Here is a 16122-nt window from a genome sequence, read left to right on the forward strand (position 1 = left end):
GCAGTGGAAACAAGTATAGAGAGTTTATAGTGGATGGTTTCTATAATAGGGTTGAAATATATTGAAAGAAAGGAGGAATGTGTAAAAGGCTATGATAATAATGATGAAGATAGGGTGTTTAGACGTGCAGTGTATGGAGTAGCTGATAAGCCCCAAGAGACAGTAACACATGCTGATTCATAAAGGAAAAGAAAATGACTGAAAAAGAAACACCATAAATAAAGACCTCAACAAATAGATGACTTCATCGCACATTCAATATGTGCAAGTTCGTAGTGGTTTCTCCACACTTCCCAACGATTTCCCCGATGTGAACAACTCATCACGAATAACTGGCTTAACAGCACAGTAAAATAGTTTCATGACCATCTATCCTTTCAAGAAAATGGTTCAGGCAGACCTGTTTACAGGAGGGAAAACTATAGATGTGACGTGTAGTTAATAAGTAGGATCAAGTAAAAATATATTTTTCACATATATATATATATATATTTTACATGTAATTTCAAACCTTTATATATCTAAGTTCCACTGATCTAAGCATATATATATATATATACATATATATGATGTTTTCTAACAATTAGAAATCTGTGACTGAGTTTATTGAAAGAAAGGTTACTAGTTTGTTTGTGATTTAATGGAGAAGGAAAATCCGTGAAGAAAAAGAGATAAACCCTATTATTTAGGGCTTAAAAGAAAGCATTTAGTTTGAATGATGTCCACTAGAAAATTGTCTGACCCTGAATGAATATACTAACAATTTTTCACCACCCAATACTTGTTTTGGGACGTGACTGTAGCAGGCCACGTGCGTAGACCCATGATGTGCAGTGCTGATGAAACATAGCAGACCCAACGGTTGTTCATGGCCAACGTGCCACAAACATGTCATTTTATTATTCTCGTAATGCATGAGGATCTGACACTGACTAGTATCTGTAACCCTTTGAGAACCCTATGATTTTGTGTAAAAGCTTTTTGCTACAAGAGAAATGGTGCTTAAGTAAGGGCTGTGATCACCTTTTCTGATATCTTTCTTTCTCATTCTCTTTGTAGTACCAAGAGGACCCCCAATACCCTTTAACATAACACATGCACAACCAGAATCACTATTCATAGATGTTGTAATTCATGAAAATGTTCAAGTACTTGAGAGTTCTTCTAGCAATCAACTTAAAAAGGGTCCTGAACATATAATACAATTATGGGAACAGAAAATGAAAGAAAAATCCTAGTACGTCCAAAGCTAGTTGTTGATCCAGCTGCATCATTGAAGCAATTACACTGCATTTTGGCACAGTATTCCGCGCCCGTGATGTGACACGTCCTTGTTATAATTGGTAATGAGATGAGGGGCACCATGGTTTCTCGCAGTTACTAGTGCCAACTTCCATCAAATGCTTCAAGAATAGCATCAGATATCAGAACAATCATAAAAATACTTGACCCTACTTCAATTTTTCTGTCTTCCCTGCCAAACAGTAAATAATTCCTATTATTATCATAATGTTCCAGATACATTTCTCTGGCACTCATTTAGTTCTAAGTCTGTAGTTATCTCTATTTCAAGTTGTCATGTTCAATGATTCTGAAAACTGTAAGATTCAGTTGTTCTATATTAATCAAACCTTAAGCAGGTTTTAAGAATGATTTCTGATTCTGACCATAATTTTTTAATCAACGTCAAAGTTTTTGAATTTTAATCCCAACTCTATTCTTATTTTTTTACATTTTTCTATGTAGTTTCTTGCAATATAAAAAATATGATCTCTAAACTTAACACTCGTCACAATTTAAACTTGAAATCCGTATTTGTAATATCAGAAAGCACTTTTTGACAGTGTTATTAAAAAAATCTAAATCTCACATAATTCCTCACAAAAATCAGTTCATAAGATTGATTTAAGTCTAGACTCAAAGTTCAAGACAGTACAGATGGTTTATCCCAGATACATTAATCGGTTAATGACTGCATAGCAAGTAGTATAACAGCGATTATTGTAAGATAATTTTTTGAAACACTAAATAAAAATCATATCAGCATGCATCGAACTAAACAAATGTACAAAAATGAGATAACCTTTCAACAACTGAAAACTGTGATAAATTGTCATAAATAAAAAAACTGGTGTCTGATCTGATCCCTCCATGCAGAGAGAAACTCAAAACAAAATTAATAATTTACCTTATCTGTATGGTGCATAAAGTTAATTTGAAATGGTGATATATGATTTTGTGCGCGGAAAAATCATAGGGTGAAAAAGAAACAGGGTCTGAATTTAACTTACTCTACGGACTGCCATGAGAATTATTGCTACTTTGCTTGGAGATAGTACTCCTGCAATTTCATCTAACTGGATACAAACCCATTAATAGTTGTTAAAACTTGGCACCAACCTGTCAGTAACCTCGTCCACTTGTGACCCAGATGCTTCCATCAAACGACAACATCTTAATCTACTATTATGTTATATATGCTCATACTAATTGTGTTGTGGCAAAATCATCAATTAAATTATTACAATCAATTCGCCCCTTAGTCCTCTGTACTAGTTATACAAATGGACCAACCCAGTACACGTAACTTAATGGAAGATGAAATTAAGAAGCATGTGTAGTAGGTACTACATAGTATGCAATAATAAAACTTCTGGGCAGGGAAAAAAAATCAAGAGAAAGACATTCTCTTCCTCACATTAATGAAAGCCATTGCTTTGATGATGGTTAAAGAAACAATCATGACCGACACCTGAAGATTATTGTGAGAAGCAAGACCACATGGATACAGGTTGGAATATATAACTAAAAATAAACAAAAGTCCTATTTATTTCATTTTTTTCAATATTTTTTTCATCGTTTCACCTATTATTCTCTGCCTGTTGTAGCTAGCTAAAAACCTCTCTCAACCATGTCAAACTATTCTCAGTTTATGTTACAATGTTCTGAATTATATATCTTTTTTGATGCATTTTCTTTTGTCTTTACTTTAAATTAAGTTTCAACACATAACATTACATCACATTTTCATTCTGGTTTGTAAAAAGACTGAGGGGAATGTGGTTACTTTCTTCTTTCCAATATCAGGCCATGTTACAATCCTGAGCTTCATGAAACGGCCCAACTCATTCTTACCATTGGGCTCAATATAATAAGAAATATGGGTCAGTTAGGTTCCAGATCGAAATTCTTGGGAATGTGTTATTATTTCTGTTGTGTGCATAACATAACAGTGATATATTACAGGGTAATATCCATTTTAGTGATCAGAGAGAATGCTCTCACCTCAAATCAGAATCAATTATTTGAACAGTGAAGGTAAGTAAGATAGTTACTTCTTTCATATTTTTTATGGTAAATACTGAGATTTTGTGGGATATATACTTGATTTTTGTTTGTATACAATTACATTATTTGATTCTTTTTTTTTCTTTTGGGATAAAAAGACTACCGATGCAACCCTTTCTTTGGTTCTTCACTTCTTTGAGTAATATCAGTTCATTACACACAACTTCAAATATGAAACTTGATACAACCTTGTATGCACGTCAGTGCTACTAGTTCTAGATCAACTATTGAGATTATATTCAAAAAACTGCAAAGACTGATTTTGCGCATTAGTATCGATAACACATTGTTCATTTAACACAGCTTCGTTGACACAATCTAGTGTTTAATAATGAGATAGAACATGAGTTAGTATCAATATAATTTCACATATGCACCAAAGAAATTTAAGCGTGATAAATTTGAAAATAAACTAAACAGGGCATAGTAGCATTCAAAAATCTCAAATTATCATGCAATCACTCAAAAATGGTAGGAAGATTCCACATGAAATATACATAATCTCGGTGTACAATAGAGCCTTGTTGATGGCTTTGACAGAAATTTCGAAATTTAACAAGACTAAGCCAAATTGAGAAGATCTCATCACCAGAAAGTTACAGTTTTGGTTTGACAAATCTTTATCAAAGTGCAACACTTTTTGTAGTCATTTACATCACTAATTGTCAGTAACCTTGGAGGGTTCCACTCCCTACACTCGATGTCAAGGATTCGTGCAAATTTTGTATTTTTTTACTCATTTTGAAGGGTTAAAGTACCTATACCAATTCACTAGAAATTGACTGATTGCTTTCTGGAAATTCTATAGTTCATAAAGCATGTTCCATCATCAAAATCAATTCCACAGTCCCAAATTCATACTTTACTGTCTAAGGTGCACCCGATCAAAATCTTTCTTTTCCAAGACCAAAATATTCTTTTATTTGAATCACAAACAGCCCTTTATCAATCAGAAATTAAAAGACACACATATATACTTATCAACCGCAATCAGTGAAATTAATTGCGGATTGCAGTAAACGTCAGAAAACCAATAACTTGCTATATCATATATTGGATAGTGAAAAGCCAATAATATGTTAATATCATATGGAGTAAGACATATTACAGTTCAAATATACTATTATACCAACATATCAATAATATATGTATAAAAAGTTAAATTGTATACAAATAAAAATAAAATACATGAAAATTGGCATAATGTTAAGTACAAGTTCAATTGGTTGGAGGCTAGCCAAAGATGAAGGATGCAGGATGGGAGGTGCAACCACAACAACTATTGTGGATGCAATAGCGGATCCTTGAAATTGAGAGTATAGCAGCTTTGGCGGCTATTTAAACGAAACTGACCACTATACATTGCACTTAGGATATCAGTCACTATAGTTCAGCAAAACCAACTTCACTCACCTTAACATTGTTAGAAATTGCAGACAAATGCAACTGCAGTTACAACCGATTAATATTTTAGGTAGCAGTTGTGATCCTTTATATTAGTAATTAGTAAATTATAGACAAAAGGGACTGCAATAGTGGTATACAGTCATGGTAATCCAAAAAAACTTGATGTTGTACCTGCAATCATGACAGCGGACCATTGTTTTTAACCTTGTCAACAACAACCACTTACTAGCTCCGAATCTCAATTCAAGAACCTACATCATTATTCTAATTTTCCATCACCAAAATCTCCTTTTCTCTGAATCACAAGCAGCCCTTTCTCTACATTATTTTAACAGATTTGCACAAATGTTTATCAGAATCAACCACTATACTTTAGTCTTTAGCAAAACCAACATCAGGTTTTAAATTGAGGTCACCATCATGATTTCAGTTTCATCACACCCAATATCGAGGAAAATTGCAGATAAATGTGGGTGACCCTAAATCCCTTGATGTTTGGACTAAAATGGCTTAAACCTTCCCAACAACCGCAAACTACTACAACTATTGTCCTACTCCAAACTCAAGAGTCTTAAACCTCAATTCAAGCAACCTAGCATTAAACTCGCCATCACTAACCTTCAACATATCTGCCAACGGCATCGACACGCCAAGCTGCCTCAGCATCCCAAATCTCGGCCTAATCTTCCGTTCCAAGCTAAAAGAAAAATACTGAGGAAACCTCTTGAGCTCAGAAACATCCCCATTCATCTCCTTCAAGAAAAATTCCACTTTGGGCACCAAATTCTTCTTCACGCTTAAAGTCAACAACCCAGGGGACCTGACGACCATGTTGGAAACCTCGATGTGGGTGAACCCCAAACTCTTCACAAACTCAATCTTGGGCAAAAGGGTGTTCTCCAAGCTGGACACGAGAAGCAGGGTGGTCTGGCACGTGAGGGAGTGTGGCCCACAGAACCCTAATTCCCTGAGAAAGAACAGTGTGGGACGCAATTGATTATCAATGCTGGAAACGAGCAATCTGGGGCAGCGAAGGATGCAGAGGTGGACGTCGGGGAAGGGGATTGGGACCTCATGGAGGAGGAAGTCGAGGAGGGGATAGAGTTGGTAATAAGGGTTGCAGGTGAGGAGCACGGGGTTCATGTCGAGGATGCGCCCCAAGGAGGCGCGTGGGACTCCGAGGGAGTAGAGACAGCGCGTGACGGATTCCAGGGTGGCGAGAGGGGAGGAGCGGAGTTCGGGGTTCAAGCGGAAGGCCTTCTCCGGATTCACTTTGAGGGCTTTAAGGTACCGCACCTTTTCGTGGAATACAATGCCACGGTCCGAAGTTGTCGGAGGATTGTGGTGGGAAGAAAATTGGGAGTGTATCGGAGGAGAGAGTTGCACTATCGACATGTCGCGTGGATGAGGAAGATGATGTACGTGACTTGGCAAGCTTATGGAAATACTGGTCGTTTATTTATCAGGAGACGATGTCGTTTTTTCACTGGGCTTGGTTGAACAAGTGCGTTAGAACGAGGGCCATTTATTTCTCCACACCCATAGTTTCCATGTGCACCCTCATGAAGTTCGTTAAAACGCCAAGCTACGGTTGACAAAGGGTTGAGTCAGGTAGGAATAGAATTTACCCATTATCTGTAATAAAAAAAAATATTTTTTTCATCCATAATTGTCATCCTTTTTTATGTATATCCAATTCAAAAGTATTTTAGATTCTGAGTTAGAGTTGTTTTTCTTTTATAAAACAAAGTTTTTGAATTGTGTAATTTAAAAATAACTTTTTGATCATGCAATATTTTTATGAAAAGAAAATTCATCTAGAAGATGTTTTTTTATGTGAAAAATAACTTTTAGATTACACATTTTCTAAGTAAAAAGAATTTTCATTGAATAATCCAAAAGTTATAAAAAATACTTTTGTATTTCATTATCCAAAAATCATAAAAACTTTTAAATTGTACAATATGAAAATAAAAACAAATAAAAAAAAACTTACAAATTCTCCCATCCAAATATTTTTATGCCAAAAATTGACTTCAAGAATTTGGAAATCAATTTTCAAGGACAATGTGGGGATTTTATTTTTGAATTTATAGGAGTGCAAAAGAAAAATATCGCAGTACAGGAAGAAATGGCCTAAATAGAGCCTTTCCTATTCAATGGTTGATTTATTTGGGCTAAAGATTTTTTTCTCAGTCCAAATTTAGATGTTTAATCCTACCTGTGTAGTTTTTTAATTAATTCATACTTTGAAAGAAATAGTGAATAATATGAATTTTACATATACTTATACTATTTTTTTCTTTTTTTAAAGTTAGTTTAAAACTGTTTCAACCAATCCATACGTTAAAAAAAATTTACCAATTATTTGTGACATTATTATTAATACTAACATGTCGCACCCACGTATTCGCATTTTTTAAACTTAAAAAAATAATTTGATTCATTATTAAATATTATAATTAAAATTTTATAAAACTAAAAATAAATTCGAAAAATTGTCACTCTTAATTTCTTATTAAGAGTATTTAAAATTATGTCTGGATTTTGTCATTTTGAATTTCTAACAAAAATAAAGAACTTAATTATAGGAAGAATCAAGGGAGAAAAAGTGCTTCTGTGAACATGCATGTTAAATCTTACAAAATATTGGCATTAGTTTGAGAAAAAAGTTATCTTAAATTGAATTGACTAATAACTAAATATCAAGTATAATTTAGACTCACTCTCTTAGCTTATAAGTTCGTAAACAAGACGTTCTCATTTCATAAAATTTATAAAAGTTAAATTTATAATTACATTTGCTTCTAAATCACATTCGTTTAGTCTCATATATTTATATTCCATTATGGTTTAATCATGCTTTATCGATATTCAATTTAACATAAGGAGATCTAAAAAATGTTTAAATATTATTTTCTAATCAATATTTTTATCATGATTGACAAAACTTTGGAAATAGTATGCCGAATAAAATTTTATTATACAACATGTTCCAAAGATTTTATTAAAGTATAATGTCATTTCACTATTTTCAAGTCAATCAATTGATTAATAATTTTATTGGGTCTAATTGTTTTATTTATTTTATTTTGTTTGTATTTGCATCTTTATGTGGGGTTTTATATATATATATATATATATATATATATATATATATATATATATATATATATATATATATATATATATATATATATATATAATAATTTAGAAAATAAAGTATTAGAATAGATAGGTATATTAAAATAACGAGATCGAGTATTTTATTTTAAAATAATCTTTTAATATAAATTGAGTTTTCTAAAGCTCGTCTCATTATCTAAATACATTATATCTATCTAAAACACTATTCTTTTATCTTTCTCTTACATCTTTCTAAATTTTCTTATACTTGGATAATTTGTTCAACGATCAGGAAGTGCTTAGCCAATCCCTGAGTTGAGGGCTACTTATATGTTCGATCAAATTTTCAATTAAAACAAGTAAGTTTCGTTCGATTTTTCTTAGTTTTTCCCTGAATCGATGATCATGCAAAGAATCTGTCCTTGCATGGGATATGAGTTCCTCTTTCTTAATTCTTGACTTAATTTAGGTTTTAAGATTGGTTTTTCCTCACCAATCGGTGATTTGTAGGTTTTCTAGGTTTTCCTTGCGGTACAAGTCGCGATCGGGGTATTTTCTTGAGTTGTGCAAGTTTGATAAAGGTAAGAGAATCTAGATAATTGAGTTTAATTGAATTATGTGGTGTGAGTTTGATGGTAATTGAATATTAAACTATTTGATTGCAAAGGTTGTTTGGTGTTAGTGGTAATTGAACTAATTGGGAAATATTGATGATTGGTGTGATGATGTATTGTATAACTATTTGAAATTAGTGTATGCGTGCTTGAGATGTGGATTCTAGGTTGAGGAAGTTGTTCATGTTGATGGAATTGTGGAAGGAAAAGAGGTAGTATTAGTTGTAAGTTAATTGGTCAAAATTTAGAGTTTTGGTAGTGAAAAGGTGAGAAATGGTTGGTGTGTTGTTTTGGTGCAGTTGATCTTGGTTAAGAGTTGTTTTGGGCCATGCATAAGTATCAAAATTGGGTGAAATCTGCTCTAAGAAGGTATGGTGTTGTATAGACCTAGTTTACTTTAGCTTAGGACTAGTTTTGAGGAAGGGAATTAGTGAAAACTTCAGTTTGGGATTCTTTGTGCAAATGGTCAGTTTGGGGAGTCTTGGTAAGTCAATTGAGACTTGTTAGAGTCTCTAATTTACTTGAAAATGTGCCAAAAGTGGTAGAATGAAATTTGAGCTCATAAGTTGTGATTTATTAGTTTTTGAAGCTTAATTTTGGTTACTGAACACTTGAGTATGATGTTAGAAAGGTTTAGACACATTTAGTTAAGTTTAATTAAGTATATAACATAATCTAGGAGGATTAAAAGTTGGAAAAAATATTTCAAAGTGGTAAGTTTTGGTATAGGTTCATAATTCTGCAGCTTTGTGCTGCATAATTATACAGTCTCGCTGAGCGAGTGGAGTCGCTCAATGAGTGGGTGTAGAGTCTGGCACACTGTTTAATTATTCACACAACGAGCAAGGTCGAGGTCTGGGAGCACTATGAGTTTTATTCAATCAACAAACTGGGTCGTTGAGGGAGTGCTTAGAGGGTTTGGACCACTATCTTAGGTCTCGACCAGCGAATGGGGTCACTGAGCGAGTGAGTTGGGGGTCTGGACCATTGTCTGGAGGATTCGCACAACGAGCAGGGTCGCTGAGCGAGAGCAATGGGGTTGCTCAGCGAGAGGGTTCGCTGAGCCACTGGTCCAGGTTTTAGTTTACTCTTTATTTCCTTGTCTTTGATTGATTTAAATGATGTTTTGGATTCATTGTGAATTATGTATGAGTCTGTATTGAAGTATATGAGTATCAATGTGATGAGTTGTGATTCAAAGTGAAAGTATGGTTTCAAATTGGTGAAAGTATAGTTTCAAAGTGAATCCTTTTGGTGAGGTTCAAGTATGTTTAGAACGAATGCAGGAGCTCAGTCTTGGGGGTTATCCTGAAACTCCAATGGTCTTTCATTCTCACGTAGAGAGGATTGATCCATGTTGTGAGGAATAGCAGGAGGTCTTAGTCTTGGAGGCTTCTAGTATGCTCCAAGGCCCGAAACAGACTAACCTTGTGAGTGTGGTAGGGTGAAACCCATTAGCAATAACTTTGCAAAGCAGCAGAAGCCACCACAAGTGCACAACCTGCCATAACTCGGCAATCATTCTAAGTCCGGATGATCAAAGTTAGTGTAGTGTCATGCATAAAGTGTTTTTGTGATGGGAATGACTATGTATGACTGTATGAATTATGGTTGATAAATATGATGATTATTCTTTTATTTAAACTAGCTTACCTTGTTGTTGGTGCTTGTGTTTTGTATGTGTTGTGTTGTTTCCTTTGCAATGATCATCATGTGGGTGTGAACAGAGAAAGATGATGTTTTCCTAGAGTAAGTGCTAGATGGAGATAATGCCGCGGTATAGTTTAGTTAGGATAGTACTGTGCAAAGTTTTGTAGTAGATAGGTTGTATATAAAGTTTTAAATTCTATGGTTATTTTGGATGACGGTAAAGTTATATACTTTATATTCTAGTCTATAATTGTTCTATCTTATTGATTATGTGACAACTACGATATGGTTAATCGCTATATTTTGGGATGTTACAAAATATATATATATATATATATATATATATTTTTTATTTTTTTTCTTTTAATTAAAAACATTATAGACTCTATATTTTATAAGGTATGACGAAACTTTAATAACATTTGTATTTGTGAATACAAGATCTATAAAATATAAGTATTTTTAATACAGTAGTTTCCTCATAATTGTTCAATTTGAAATTTGAATAACTTGTTTTAAGTCAAAATTCGCTTTTAGTGCTTTGTCACACCCTTAGTTTTTCATTCAAACTTTTGGTCTACATCTTTGAATTTTTAATTCAAAATGGTGAATAGTTTTCTAGTAATATATATATATATATATATAATTATGGTGTTAATTAAAGTAGATTGAAGTTTTATCTTTCTCATTCTTTTCACATATTTTAAATAACTTTAAGTTAGACATTATTATAAAATATTATTAAAATAAAATAAAGAAAAAAGAATACAAAAAACATCAGAGATTACTCTAAATCTATGATAAAAAATAAATTTCACAAAACATAAACAAGTTATACTTGTTATAAAAGAAATTTAAAAAAATAAATGGTGACAAGATATCAAACCACTTAACCTTCTCCTTTTATATAAAAGTAAAAACAGCTAATTTATGAATACAATGATTATCTTCAAAGAAAACATTAAAAATCTTAAATTGTTTATGTCAAATGAAAAACAAACATCATCTGTGATTAACTTCAAGTAGAAACTAATCTATCTCAAAATATCCTTGAGAGAAGTGGTTGAATAAGTAATAGATCAAATTCACATTGGCATGAGCCTTGGATTGTTTAAGAGCAACTTTATTGAGAAATAAAACGATTAAAATATTCAATTGGTATTGTGTGAACAAACACTAAGAGTTTTAAAACAAAATGGACAATATCAATAACAATGGTAAGATGGTGAAAGTGGGTTTCAAAAGACTTGGTGTAGACGATAAGGTCATAAAATAAAACAACCACAAATCTACACAAAATTTCAAAATCTCATTGATGGTTTCTTGGAAAGTTAACAGACATTGAAAAGGCAAACAACATAACTTATTATTTCAAGATATGGAAATATTCTCTAAAATATCTATTTCATTTTTTTTTCAATTAGGTGTTTTGAAATATATTTTCCAGATTTGTAAATACCTTCTGAAATATCCAATTTCAAAAATATTAAAAGAAAAGGTGTATAAATTTTTATTATAATTTTAATGAAGGATAGTTTGGGGATTACATGTTTTATGAGGGTGCAGAAAGAAGAAATATGGGAGGTGCATGAAGAATCAGAAAGATATATTTTGCACTCTCTTTTAATGGATATTGTTTTTGGGACCTCAAGTTCTTCTTATAAAAAAGAAAAATTAAAAAGATATTTTTTTGGACTTTCTGAATAATTGTCAAAAAAGAAAAGAAAATAGGAGGTGGAGGAAGAAAAATGGGAGGTGCAGGAAGAATTAAAAATATATCTTTTGAACTCTCTTTTATTATTGTATATTGTTTTTGGGACCTCAAGTTCTTCTTATATAAAAAAGAAAAATTAGAAAGATATATTTTGCCCTCTCTTTGAATAATTGTCAAGTTATTCGGTGGAATAAAAATACTAATTAAAGACAATTATTATTTGTAATTTAATTAAGTTAGTTATGTGCATGAATTATTAAAAAACAATTCAAATGAGATCCACATTATTTTACGATCCGTAAAAGAAATTAGTCATTGAAAGAACATACATATGCTAAAAGTGTTACTAGTAATTAATGATATGTTATCACAAGTACTTAGTGGCAATTGATTAATTAATTAATTAAATATTAATATTACAAAGTTCGAAAATTCATTCTAGTAACATTCTCCCCCAAACTTATTTACAATTATTACCATTACACAAAAATTAAGAGAAAAAAGATAATCTAGAACAAAACGAATAACTATTTTTTGATACTGTTATTTTTTTTTCTCCCATTAAAATTGAAGTTTTACTTCAATAATTCATATAATAAAAACATGCATGAAAAAATCTAAGTTTAATTTTAATTAAATAATACTGGGATGAGAATAAAGGAAAACCTTGACTTTTATGTATTTTCTTTTATATTTTCTATAAAATATCTAGACTGAATCTTGAGACAGATACTTATTTCAATAGGAGGTTGACACAAGTTTCAGAAACATTGCATTTCAAAACACAAGCAATGTTACAATGTTGTAGCCTTATGCTTCAAGGTTAGATTTATTAAGCAAAGAAAATTGATATTTATATCTCTCAAAGTTATTAATATAATTTTATTTTATATTAAAAAAATATTTTTAATGTATTAATTTAAAGAGAATCTTCCTTTGACAAGTGTGAAAAAGGGATTTTTAAGTTAAGAGGGAAAGTCCTCTAATGGTCTTTTATGCTAGTTATAATACACTTTTCTGCTAAGTTATTTTTGTTTTTCTTTTCTTTCATTAAATCCAAATGATCTCACATTTTACTCTACTTTTTTTCTTTCCCAAATTTCCATCTCTTCATTCAAACAAATTCTAAATTGGCGTGCTAATTTTTTTCTGAAAAATTGTTTTCAAAAAGTATTTTCTAGAATTGAAAAAGTACATTTTAGTAAAGATTATTTTAAGAAATAAAAGTGACATAAATATAAACACAAAGTATTGGACTTTAGAATGCGATTGAAATGCAAAACATAAACCGAATAATAATAATAATTTTCTATTTGGAAGAAAGAAACAGCCCAGGTATTTATTTGTCCCTGTTTCATATTTGGGCTTTTCCCTTCTTAGTGAGTAATTGTAAATCCAAAAAGCCCATTTCACTCCATTCATCCAATCAACCCTACATTACCTATATATATATATATATATATATATATATATATATATATATATGTATGTATAATTAATTAATTTACTGAAGCCTTGGTTGTCCTTTTAAACTTTGGACGAGTTTAAAAGTGGATACAATATTTGCATAATTTAATGACCTCAGCGATTTTGTGGCTTTAAAGTGTAGAATTTAAGACGGTTATTAAAATAAAGAAATGTATTGCAATAAGTCGCTACAAACATTAAATATTACCTAATTTGGTGGCTACATTAACCATTCACGCCTTCAAGGTGTTTAAAACTCCGTACAAAACATTTCCATCATTTGTTGACGTTATCATTTTGTGCTTTTAAAAGTTACCATTTTTTTTTATCAGTTATAAGTGGTAGATACTAAAATTTTTAAAACGATGTAAACTAAAAGCAAATTATATGTAAAACAACCACTAATTTCACACACACACACACACGCACTAATTGGCAGAATAAACAAGAGAGAAGGAACTTGTGATAGTAAATTACAGCAACATTCCATATTGTAGAAATAGGGAAATTTACACTTTGAAAGTTGAATACAAAGAAAGACATACTAAGACACTTAGAAAGTTGGATACAGCCAAGGTTGCTTACAACATATGAGTAGCAAACAATGTTTCTAAAAATCACAATGGTGAACAAAAGTAAAAGTAAAAGTAAAAATTGCAATACTAACGGCGGGTGGTACAACATAGTCCACCTCCTCCAATTTAGTAGGTCACATAAACTATGAAAACTCCATCTCTGCTAGCTTTCAGCAGCAGAAAGGTTGAAAAATACTTCCAAAAATGAAAAATACCCCAATAGTAAAAAAGACCCTAAGAATGGGGAACCCCTTATGATTAAGAGCCAGCTTAAAATAAGCCTTAACCATTTTATGATCCCAAGAATAATACCAATTGACCCCACCCCTCCACCAAGTAGCATACTATATAATACCTTAGTATACTATTGAGTCGTCATACTAACACTTAAATTGAGAAATTATAGAAACATATATTTATATATAGTGGTGTATCTAAATATTTGAACTTGCAGTGGTGAATGATTATGGTCCCTAGCGGAATTGAGCACCAGTGTATGTTTGTCCAAAGGACCACCCAGCAGGGGCAACGTTGTAGGACACCACTGTCTGGCCATCACTAGCTGTGACCTTAAAGGAGAGGCTTTGGCCATTGAGATAGTTGTTGCTCTGCCAGTTCTGACCCCAGTTTCTGGACATTGGCATCCATCCAGTTCTTGAACCTTTTATGGCCACACCATGCACATCCCCAGCACCTCCTACGTTTGTTATCAGGACCAGGTTGAAGTAGGAGTGACCATTGATTGTGAACCTTATGCCACCCCTTCTTCTGCAGGCCACCCTACACAAAATCCACATATACACGAAACTTATACATGCTACTTTGGAATAAATTAAACTTTGCTGCTTATAAGCAACAAATCTACCCAATACCTTTGTATTATTCCTATATAGTACATACAAACATTAACCAAGTAGGTGGAAAACACTAGTTTCACTGTAAAGTTACCAACTTTGAGAAGATAGTGGTTTGGTCATTTACCACTATATGGAAAGAGAAAGAAAGGAAACTTCCAAGAACATGAGTTAAAAACAGTTCAAGAGAAAACTCCTTTTGAAAAGTTGAAGGTGACAGGAGAGCAAGGTAGTTTCATTTTACTGAAAAACCAAAGAACAAAAGTGAAGACAATTGCTTACCTTCTATAGGACACAGGCACGATTCCTGCTTTGTATTGTGCAATGCGCAGAAAAACAGGTTGAGAGAGGTCAAAATGGTGTAGGGGAGGGTTGCACCACCCTCCTGCATTGTTGGGTAAGGCATTATTTGGAGGGCAGAAATTGGTGGCAGTGACCAAAATGGAACCGGGAAGGCACCATCTGTGGTCACTCACACACCTTATCTCATAGCATGAACCACAGCTCAGACCATTGTTGAACAAAGCAGTGCTTAAAGCAGCAGTGTTTGTTCCATAACCCTGGCTGTAGAGGTTCCCATACCCACAAGCCCCACCTACACAAGTTTCATTACCAAATATATCAGTCAAAAAGGGCTGCCTTTTTAGGCCATAATCAATTAACAAGTTCTAAATTCCATCCAAAAAGAAAAATAAAAATTGGATCTTTCTTATGATTGCTACATACCCATTGTTCCAGATGCATCACTCCCTCCATAGAAGGTAGCGTGCGCATTAACCCAGCCTCCACCATAGCCATAGCCATAGGCAGAGGAGAACATTGTGAGAAGAAGCCCCACCAAGACCAGCAAACCAAATTGAGCCATTTTCCTGAACAAATCCAAAACAAACACAATTAGTCATTTGGGTTCCTTCTAGTAATGTTTTTGTGAAATTGCATGCAACATTTAGCTAGAAATGTGCAGCAAGAAGTTGACATGATGCAATGGAAATTTGCAATTACTTTGACAGAGAAGGTTGAATTGCAGTGTGAGAGACAATGTGGAGTGGATGAGTGAAGGAAAAGTGAAGGGGGCTGGTACTCAATTTATAGACCTTGGAAGGCACAAGCAATAGGGTCAGTCGTAGCTTTAACTGACACTTTTAAAAGTGTTGGGACCAAAAACTGCAGAGGGTATAAGCGGTTTCTGTAACGCTTTAAAACAGTGCAATTTGCAAAGGGGCCCACATTTGAAGCTACTAAAAGCTGTTTTGTAGCTGAAGCCGTGTGGTTTTGTAGCTTTCCTTGCTGGAAAATCTACGAAATCGATGTGGGACATAGCGGTTTTGAGTTATGCTGCCATTGCCACATGCAAGCATCTTCCGTT

At 32.9% G+C, this 16122-nt stretch overlaps 2 protein-coding genes across 6 annotated transcripts; both read right to left on the minus strand.

Annotated features, from left to right (window-relative positions):
• Window positions 1–1096: 1096 nt before the first annotated feature.
• LOC108335139 (transcription termination factor MTEF1, chloroplastic) lies at window positions 1097–6168 on the minus strand. Of its 5 annotated transcripts, none has more exons than XM_052869849.1 (2): window positions 5375–6168; window positions 1097–1403 (listed from the first exon to the last, which is right to left on the minus strand). In XM_052869849.1, the coding sequence occupies exons 1-2, from the start codon at window positions 6149–6151 to the stop codon at window positions 1335–1337; spliced, it is 846 nt and encodes a 281-aa protein (XP_052725809.1). In that variant the 5' UTR covers window positions 6152–6168; the 3' UTR covers window positions 1097–1334. The 5 variants fall into 5 exon arrangements, with proteins under 5 accessions (XP_052725809.1, XP_052725811.1, XP_017426569.1 ...); XM_052869851.1 differs by having other exon boundaries at window positions 1337–1474; XM_017571080.2 differs by lacking the exon at window positions 1097–1403 and adding an exon at window positions 1456–1474 and having other exon boundaries at window positions 4928–6168.
• Window positions 6169–13787: 7619 nt separating this feature from the next.
• LOC108336124 (expansin-A10) lies at window positions 13788–15919 on the minus strand. Its single transcript, XM_017572470.2, has 4 exons — window positions 15759–15919; window positions 15483–15625; window positions 15039–15351; window positions 13788–14682 (listed from the first exon to the last, which is right to left on the minus strand). The coding sequence occupies exons 2-4, from the start codon at window positions 15619–15621 to the stop codon at window positions 14376–14378; spliced, it is 759 nt and encodes a 252-aa protein (XP_017427959.1). The 5' UTR covers window positions 15622–15625; window positions 15759–15919; the 3' UTR covers window positions 13788–14375.
• Between the last annotated feature and the right edge of the window lie 203 nt (window positions 15920–16122).

Source organism: Vigna angularis, chromosome 10, assembly GCF_016808095.1.
Source record: "Vigna angularis cultivar LongXiaoDou No.4 chromosome 10, ASM1680809v1, whole genome shotgun sequence".
NCBI classification, from domain to species: domain Eukaryota; kingdom Viridiplantae; phylum Streptophyta; class Magnoliopsida; order Fabales; family Fabaceae; genus Vigna; species Vigna angularis.